We start from the raw sequence: 10,414 nt of genomic DNA on the forward strand, positions 1-10,414 counted from the left end.
CTATATCACAGAGAGAGACACCTCTGATGGGCAGATGTTTATATCAGGGTGTTTGGCATCACCAGCCTCTCCTATATTGAAGTATGGGTAGAGTTTCTCAGTGAAGGTGTGTTCATGAGTGCAGATGTGAGTCATGTCTTCACGGTCGTAGAAGGACAGCTTCCCCACGTTATAGTCCAGCTGTACTCTGATCCTCTGGAGGCTCCTCTTCACTGTGAGGATCTGATCCGGACCATTATAGTACGTACCTCTCCTATAACATAGAGCCCAGATACCATGTTGTGGTGATGCCACTAGCCCCTCTCTCTTGTTGTCAAATGACTCTTTAGCTACACCTATAGACCAGAGAGGATGGTCTCCCACCTCCACCTCCCAGCTGTGTTTCCCTGAGCTGAAGCTCTCAGAACCCAGAACAATGTTATACTTAATGTTCCTCTCTGGGTTGTCAGGGAGCTGCTGCTCTGTGTCTGTGTCTCTCACACTGGTCAGATCATCAGATATAGAGAACCAGGGTGGTGCAGTGTTTGGGTCCAGAGTGACAAGAGTGAACTTGACCCTCTCCTTCATCTTCTCCCAGACTCTGAAGGCCAGGTTGCCCAGGTGTTTGGCCTCGTCTATCAGCGCTCCTGAGACCAGCTGTGGACGAGGCAGGTTGCACTGAGCTCTGGAAGAACATTCAAGAGTCAGTCCTGCTGTGGGCTTAGCTTCAGAGCCGCAGAGAAGAGAGAGATATTGATTTCCATAAAAATAACTGTATTCCATCTCTTCTCCATCATGTTTCTAATACAATCATTTCCACTCAATCAATAAATACACAATACACAATAAATTGTATTAAATAAATAAAAAAAATTATAGTGGTGAGTGTCTATGTATTGTGACTGTATGTTTGTCTTTCAACCACTGCACAAATGTAGTTCCCAAACGAAAATAAAGTAATTTAAAGTTGAAGTTGAAGTCAGTCCCTGTTTGAAGATAAAAAAAAATTTAAATAAAAGATTTCCAGTTCCAGTGTCCATTTTGCATGTATAACCCGTTATTATCTCATTAATTAGAATGTTAGAATGCATTTTAGAATGATGATCAGTGTGACGTACTCCTGATAAAGTATAGTAATATGGTTTATTTGTATTGGGAGAGTTACAGACACATTAGCTGGTTGAACAACATCTATATGTGTGGTAATAATGCAGATGTTGAGTGTATTTCTGTGAAAATGCGTGTGGTGCACGCCTCTGAATCCAACCGGAGCGGAAAAAGAACTTCGCTTCCGGCCCGCGAGTCGCGCACCCACCCACGGCCGTGGTGAACAGCGACGCCCGTTAACCCTTTCACTGCCACACGACAGAAGGTTAACCCTTTACTATCACACAACCGACGGTCGCCGGGTTAACCGGCTGTTTTGTGGCAGTGAAAGGGTTAACCTTCTGTGTATTGTCGCAGTGAAAGGGTTAACCATTTTGGTAGTGCAGCGGTGAAAGGGTTAACATGGGGGCAGTCATGGGAAGAGAGTCAGAGAGAAAGGAGAGAGAGAGAAAGGAGAGAAAGATAGAAAGAAAGAGAAATTGAGAAAAAGAGAGATAAAAAGAGATAGAGATGAGAGAGAGAAAGAGAGCGACAAAAAGAGAGAGAAATCACTTACCTTTTCAGTGTGGTCTTGTAGTTCTATGGAGGTAAAGACAGATCAAGTTAAACACGACACTGTAAAAACTGAGCGTCATCTGGTCACTTTTAAACTATCAGCTAATTGTATTCAACTAAAACTGTGTAAAATGCAATTCATAAATGGTTCAAATGCATTGAATTCAGCTCAATTCTATTTCAAACGGCACATAGTCTTTTTTATTATGTATAGGTTACTAATACTTATTTAATAAATATGAATGAACCCCAATCCCAGTTTTTACAGTGTACTAAACATCCTCAGCATCATTCCCTATGAACTGAAGAGAGACCAGTCCTGACCTGCAGGAAGGAGACGTGTTCAGCGTTCAGCTCCTGCTCTATGGCTCTGATTGTGTCTGAAAGGGTTGACATCTCTCTGTCCAGCCCCTCAATCTTCTCCTTCATCGTCTGGCTCTTCTGCTCCTCTTCCTCCTTCAGTGCAGCTACCCTGGCCTCCTCTTCCTCGTGGAGAAACTGGTGAAGCTTCTTAAACTCCTTCTTAATCTGCTTCTCTGTGTGCAGGGCCTGGACCTGGAGATTATAAGATAAGATAAGATATTCCTTTATTGATCCCCTTGGGGAAATTCAGGCATCATAGCAGGATGGGGGGGGGGGGGGGGGGCAAGGGCATAATTTAGTTTTCAATGGTGGAGGGGACACATTTGTGGAGCGTGGTCAGTGGCTGTAAGGTCGTAGATTAAAAAATAAATAAAAATCAGTTGTGCAAGTACATTTTGGTGAGATGTTTCTATATACAATTCACTTATGACAAGTCATAACACTGCACGAGTCTCGGAACGTGAGAGAGAGAGAGAGAGAGAGAGAGAGAGAGAGAGAGAGAGAGAGAGAGAGAGAGAGAGAGAGAGAGAGAGAGAGAGAGATCGTGCTATTTATTATCTACAATGTATAAAACAAGAGGCTTTTAAATACAACAAGGTCATAGACAGATATTTCACAGAGACCAAGCAATGCTGTTGCATTTCATGGCAATCACACAGACCATCGTTCAGTTTCACACCAAACTTTCAGGGGAGGGGTGCTATGTATTTGAGCACAGGTAGTAAAAACAACACAAGCAGTGTAAACAAATAAGTTTAAGGAAATAAGTAGGGATGCTCGATATTGGCTTTTTTTACCGATACCGATATACCGATATCAACCGATACCGATATATGCAGGGTTTCCCCCCCAAAAAACGGAATAATTTCAGGTAATCAACATTACATATCTCTTGTTGTGGAACTAACACAACATTATGCATACTTTTGACAATAAATTAAATCTGAATTTGTTCTTACTTGCTTGCCTGGGTAAATAAAGGTTATAGAAATGTAAAAAAAAAAATAACGATACTGATATTTTCCGATATCACATTTTAATGCCGATAATCGGCCGACATCCCTAGAAGTAAGTCAATATAATTTACTATCTAACTAACTATACAGCATTCACAGTGTCACATAAGGTGCAGTATGCATAAGGTAGTGTTATAATTTACTATCTAACTAACTGAAATATACAGTAGGGGGGTTAAAAATCATGTCTCTCCCACAATGGACTACAAATGTACAATAGGGCACTTATTTTTACTGTGTGTAGGTTGAGTGCAGCTGCAACCTTACAGTAAATCATTTATCATTAATACAGAATATTTGTACCTTTATGTGTTCTGCTGTGCGGACGCATGTTTGTTTGATTTCTTTAAAGGCCTGTAGCTTGTCACGTAAGGTCTTCAGTGGAGCCTGGAGCTGCTTCTGCAATGGAATTCATTCATTCATTCATTCATTCATGATGTATTTCACTTGAAAGATGCAGGTCTGAGGACTCTGTGCTGCAGCACCGGTTTCAACTCACGGACTGGAGTACGTTTGCCACCCAGGCCACCCTGGACTCCCACACTGACACTGACTCCCACACTGACATTGACTCCCACACTGACATTGACTCCCACACTGACATTGACTCCAACACTGACATTGACTCCCACACTGACATTGACTCCCACACTGACATTGACTCCCACACTGACATTGACTCCCACACTGACATTGACTCCCACACTGACATTGACTCCCATAATGACATTGACTCTCACACTGACATGGACTCTCACACTGACATTGACTCCCACACTGACATTGACTCTCACTCTGACATTGACTCCCACACTGACATTGACTCCCACACTGACATTGACTCCCACACTGACACTGACTCCCACACTGACATTGACTCCCACACTGACATTGACTCCCATAATGACATTGACTCCCACACTGACATTGACTCTCACACTGACATTGACTCCCACACTGACATTGACTCCCACACCTCCTACGTTGTGGACAAAAATAAATCAACTCCAACATCAGTGTCTGAATCTAATCCCATCTAATTGTTCTGATTGTCTAATGTTTCTGTATTCATTAACAATGTGACAACAATGTTTACTCTGTGTATTTATTGAGTATAATTAAAGATTGAATAAATTAATATAATAATGATTTTGCCATACCTTGTGATCCTCCGAAGCTTCCTCTATGAGGCAGCAGTTGTGTCTCTTGCGTTTTCTGGAGGACGGACACACCACACAGATGAGCTGGAGTCTGTGCAGACTGCAGAGCACCTCAGAACCTGCTGGAGCTCCCTGGCTTCTCTCCCTGAAGGCCTCACACAGGTTCTTCAAAGCCAAGATACGAGGAGGATTTAAAATTGAAGAGACTTCCTTACAAAGTGGACAGTTCTTGTCTTCTCTGTCTCTCCAGTATTGTTGCAGACAGGCTTTACAGAAGCTGTGGCTACACAACAAGAGGACAGGATCTGTGTAGATGTCACGGCACACAGGACAAGACAGATCCTCTTCACAATGAGACGAAGCCATTTTGTCTCTCAGTAACACTCCCTCCTCTGGAAAGCTCCCTGAAGTTTACTTTAACTTTTGTTATAAACTTACTTAGATTCAGTCAGCAGCTGGTTGAAGTCACTGTTTGATCACTAGTTATGAGGGCCGACGTTCCATTCTACTGGTTAAAGTTGCTTACTCGTGAGTAGTATGTGCGTTGATAAAGACAAATAATGTCCACAGCCGCTTCAGTGTAAAACAAAGACATCAAAATGGTTTATTTCTCTTCCACAGCGAAGTCTTTCTTTACAGAAGCGGTCCCAAAGCTTTTTTCCTAAATATTCACGTTACTACTACAAGGTCCAGTCTCCAAATCACCGCCGACTCGACACATGAAGATTCCTCCACACTGGAAAGCCGAAAATCTATGCTGTTTAGTCTATCGGTTCAGTACTGCTCAGCACTGTTTCAAGATGCACATGACCTGGCAGAGAGAATTGCTGAATATATATAGATACACAAACGTTCTAGAATGTTCGGTCATGACATCATATGATGACATCACCAATGTTCTAGAACATTCGGCTATGAAACTTCACCAATGTTCTAGAATGTTCTATTATGACATCCTACTGTGACATCACAAATGTTCTAGAATGTTCTATTATGACAAATAAGACGGTTCAATGACTTTATCTAAATCCAATCAACATTCCTAATGCCGTTTCAATGTAAGGATATAAAAATAAACATAAACATTCATATATAATATACCATAACCTAAATATATAGCTTTGGCTCCTCTACACTAGTCCTTCCTGTGTTTGTCTAAAGCTAGTCCTACTCCTTCAGTACGAGCTGTGGGTTTTATCTGGAGCAGGCGGGTGTCGGTCGATGAGGAGTGTAGAAACACTGATGTTTATCACCTGTATATCAAAGGTTATAATCCTAGTTATGTCATTACTGGCAAAGCGTCTTGCTTCGCCTATTGGACTATGCTCGCGCCTGTGGGCGTTCGTTGAGAGAACTTTTCATGCACCTACCATTCACCTAGCCACCCCCACCTCTCTAGTATATAACCAGGTGAAGTGGTCACGCCCACCTCTCTAGTATATAACCAGGTGAAGTGACCTCACCTCTCTAGTATATAACCAGGTGTAGTGACCTCACCTCTCTAGTATATAACCAGGTGTAGTGACCTCACCTCTCTAGTATATAACCAGGTGTAGTGACCTCACCTCTCTAGTATATAACCAGGTGAAGTGACCTCACCTCTCTAGTATATAACCAGGTGAAGTGACCTCACCTCTCTAGTATATAACCAGGTGTAGTGACCTCACCTCTCTAGTATATAACCAGGTATAGTGACCTCACCTCTCTAGTATATAACCAGGTGTAGTGACCTCACCTCTCTAGTATATAACCAGGTGTAGTGACCTCACCTCTCTAGTATATAACCAGGTGTAGTGACCTCACCTCTCTAGTATATAACCAGGTGAAGTGACCTCACCTCTCTAGTATATAACCAGGTGAAGTGACCTCACCTCTCTAGTATATAACCAGGTGAAGTGACCTCACCTCTCTAGTATATAACCAGGTGAAGTGACCTCACCTCTCTAGTATATAACCAGGTGTAGTGACCTCACCTCTCTAGTATATAACCAGGTGTAGTGACCTCACCTCTCTAGTATATAACCAGGTGTAGTGACCTCACCCCTCTACTATATAACCAGGTGTAGTGACCTCACCTCTCTAGTATATAACCAGGTGTAGTGACCTCACCTCTCTAGTATATAACCAGGTGTAGTGACCTCACCCCTCTACTATATAACCAGGTATAGTGACCTCACCTCTCTAGTATATAACCAGGTGTAGTGACCTCACCTCTCTAGTATATAACCAGGTGTAGTGACCTCACCTCTCTAGTATATAACCAGGTGTAGTGACCTCACCTCTCTAGTATATAACCAGGTGAAGTGACATCACCTCTCTAGTATATAACCAGGTGTAGTGACCTCACCTCTCTAGTATATAACCAGGTGAAGTGACATCACCTCTCTAGTATATAACCAGGTGAAGTGACCTCACCTCTCTAGTATATAACCAGGTGTAGTGAAGGTGAAGTGACCTCACCTCTCTAGTATATAACCAGGTGTAGTGACCTCACCTCTCTAGTATATAACCAGGTGAAGTGACCTCACCTCTCTAGTATATAACCAGGTGTAGTGACCTCACCTCTCTAGTATATAACCAGGTGTAGTGACCTCACCTCTCTAGTATATAACCAGGTGTAGTGACCTCACCTCTCTAGTATATAACCAGGTGTAGCGACCTCACCTCTCTAGTATATAACCAGGTGTAGTGACCTCACCTCTCTAGTATATAACCAGGTGTAGTGACCTCACCTCTCTAGTATATAACCAGCTGTAGTGACCTCACCTCTCTAGTATATAACCAGGTGTAGTGACCTCACCTCTCTAGTATATAACCAGGTGTAGTGACCTCACCTCTCTAGTATATAACCAGGTGTAGTGACCTCACCTCTCTAGTATATAACCAGGTGTAGTGACCTCACCGTCTACAATATGCCATATCTACTGCCATATCTGCATTCCATTTGTAGGCCGACCTTGAGGGTTATCTCTCTCTCTCTGTCGAGGGACTCCTACGTTTTGATATATAGGACAGACTCTCGAGACGGGGGTAGTGAAAGGTTAACCTTCTGTAGTGTGGTAGTGAAAGGTTAACCGTCTGTAGTGTGGTAGTGAAAGGGTTAACCGTCTGTAGTGTGGTAGTGAAAGGTTAACCTTCTGTAGTATTGTAGTGAAAGGGTTAACCTTCTGTGTTGTGGTAGTGAAAGGGTTAACCGTCTGTGGTGTGGTAGTGAAAGGTTAACCTTCTGTAGTGTGGTAGTGAAAGGGTTAACCTTCTGTAGTGTGGTAGTGAAAGGGTTAACCGTCTGTAGTGTGGTAGTGAAAGGTTAACCTTCTGTAGTGTGGTAGTGAAAGGTTAACCTTCTGTAGTGTGGTAGTGAAAGGTTAACCTTCTGTAGTGTGGTAGTGAAAGGTTAACCTTCTGTAGTGTGGTGGTGAAAGGGTTAACCTTCTGTAGTGTGGTAGTGAAATGGTTAACCTTCTGTAGTGTGGTAGTGAAAGGGTTAACCTTCTGTAGTGTGGTAGTGAAAGGGACACAGTAGATACACAAGGTAGATTGAGAACAGCCGTGATTACTGTCATTTATTAGAGCTCAACACGTCAAACGACTTATGCAAATGTAGTGTATATCATCTCATGTTCATTTACTGTCCTGTATGGTTGTACTGTATATCATCTATGTTATGTATGGTTGCTTCTTGTTTGTTGTTGTTTTCTGTCAGGTGTTGCAAAAAAAAGAGCTCTTTGAGCTCAAGATTCTTACCTGGTGAAATAAAGGTTAAGTACATAAATAAATAATCTCAAAATGACTTTATCATGTCTACTTGCAACCTGTGCAAAGAAGGTTACAGTTTTTGTAGAAAAGATAATGACGCCGTAGATTTGGAGGGGGGAAACCCTGCATATATCGGTTGATATCGGTTGATATCGGTAAATCGGAAATTAAGAGTTGGACAATATCGGTATATCGGTATCGGTAAAAAAGCCAATATCGAGCATCCCTAATTGTGACCTATTTAATTTACACCATGTGCACTTGTTCCGTTTCACACAAGGCATTAGATTAGACTGCCATGTGTTCCATTGACCTAGAAGACAACTCTACAACCTCCACCCAGCCTACTTGTGGCAGCCCACATGTATGTCATCAGGGCACGTGCTCTTTTTAAATGTATTCTTTACAGTATATTTAACCCTTTCACTACCACACTACAGATGGTTAACTCTCACCTGCATATAACCCATATAACTCTGTATGATAGCATGTACAATAATGTTGCATATTCCATATATTTATATATATATATATATATGTATTCTTACCATGTATATATATATATATCCACATCTCTCTGTACGTACCTGCATATTATCCTTCTATATACCTACTTACTGTAAACACCTGCATATAACCCATAACTCTGATAGCATGTACAATAATGCTGTATATACCATATATTTATATATACTGTATATATATACAGTATCAAACTCGTTCGAATGATCGGCTTGTGCTCAGGGTGCCTCGAGTTCGGTCTGAGCTTGGAAAGTCTGCCTTCTCCTACGATGCTCCGTACACATGGAATACCCTGCAAAAGACTCTAAAGCTCGGAACATTCCCGTCATTCATGGAGTTTAAAGGCATTGCACTTGACCTATGTACTGAATCATGTAATTGTTTTTAATCCATCATTGTAGTAATTGTAATTCATTGTAATTATTAACTGTTATGATATTTGTGTCCTTTGTTAACTCGTCATCACTGTAAATGAGGGAAACCTCAGTGCTTTCACGAGTATAAATAAAGGTTTGAAATGAAAATATATATAAATATACACATCTGTCTGTACATACCTGCATATAATCATTTTTTTCATATTTGTAGATTCTATATCTATATCTGTACATAATATCCCTTACATACTCTTACTAGTTTCACTGCTGGCCAGTGTGATTTACTACCATAGTGTCTTTATACCTGTATCACTGTACATATTAATACTATAATTATGTACATACATCTAAAATACATCTAATACATACTACTCATTTATATATTTTATACCCAGTTTAATCACCTGTACATCGTAATATTAGTATTGCACTGTTACATTTGCACTCAAACTGATACTTATTTTCATTGTACTGTACTTGTGCTGTATAATGACAATATATTTGAATCTAATCTAATTTAATATTGTCAAGTCAAGTCAAGAGTTTTATTTGTCACGGCGTACAAGTATACAATGAAATGCGGGGGGGTCTTGTTATGGTGTGTGCTGTATAAACAGTGTAACACTATATGTCCATGTTTACTTCCTGAAAGTGTCACACCTTCTAAACTTTCCCCGGACTTTCCAACAACATTCTGGTTCTGAGGGGGTTGTTCTGCTCTGGGGAACGAGGGATAATTGAACAACGCTCGTTAATCGCTGCTATTGTGACGTGCTCTGCCATTGTTCCTGTGGGCATTATTCTCATACCGTCTCCATTCAGCCCCGTGAATCACAGACGGGCCTGTCCCTTGTTCTGTATTATGACGTTTGACATTGTGGTTATTTAATTTAATTGTCATGATTAAATTGTTCCTTCTCCCTGAGCTCTGGGTGCTTTAGCTACACCATGTGTAAAAACAAAGTTTGGTAAAAAAAAATAAAGCAATAAAAAAATAAAAACTTGAACATTTCATTCCGACATTTTAGATGTTGATTGTAATTGTTTCCTTTTGATTTCCTTTGATCAAACTTATTTGTCTGGTGTTCGACTATTGAGGTCAGTCACATCTGAACTGAACCTGTTTGTCCGATGTGGTTGTGTAATAATAATAATAATAATAATAATAATAATAATAATAATAATAATAATAATAATAATAATAATAATAATAATAATAATAATAATAATAATAATAATAATAATAATAATAATAATAATAATAATAATAATAATAATAATAATAATAATAATAATAATAATAATAATAATAATAATAATAATAATAATAATAATACATTTATTTTATATAGCACCTTACATTAGGCATCTCAAAGCGCTTTACATACATGGCATTATAGCATACGGACAAACACAGTACATGGACTTTCACAATGACGACATAGTGGGGATAATACAGAGAGAGGGAGACAACTTAGAGACAAGACAGAGAGAACATTTAAAAAATATATATAAAATTAATAATACTAAAATATAGGTGTGTACAGATGTGAAAATGTAAGTGATGCAGGGGTTGGGG

General features: G+C 40.2%; 1 protein-coding gene across 1 annotated transcript; it reads right to left on the bottom strand.

Annotated features, from left to right (window-relative positions):
• On the bottom strand, positions 1–4,546 carry LOC311227621 (zinc-binding protein A33-like; the record flags this gene model as incomplete). The annotated part of the gene is made up of 3 exons (XM_084313343.1): positions 1–689; positions 1,956–2,196; positions 4,181–4,546. 3 exons carry the CDS (start codon positions 4,544–4,546, stop codon positions 1–3), a joined length of 1,296 nt encoding a protein of 431 aa, XP_084169469.1.
• Positions 4,547–10,414: the final 5,868 nt, after the last annotated feature.

This window comes from Notolepis coatsorum (assembly GCF_963971535.1).
Source record: "Notolepis coatsorum genome assembly, chromosome: 4".
In the NCBI taxonomy this organism is placed as follows: Eukaryota; Metazoa; Chordata; class Actinopteri; order Aulopiformes; family Paralepididae; genus Notolepis; species Notolepis coatsorum.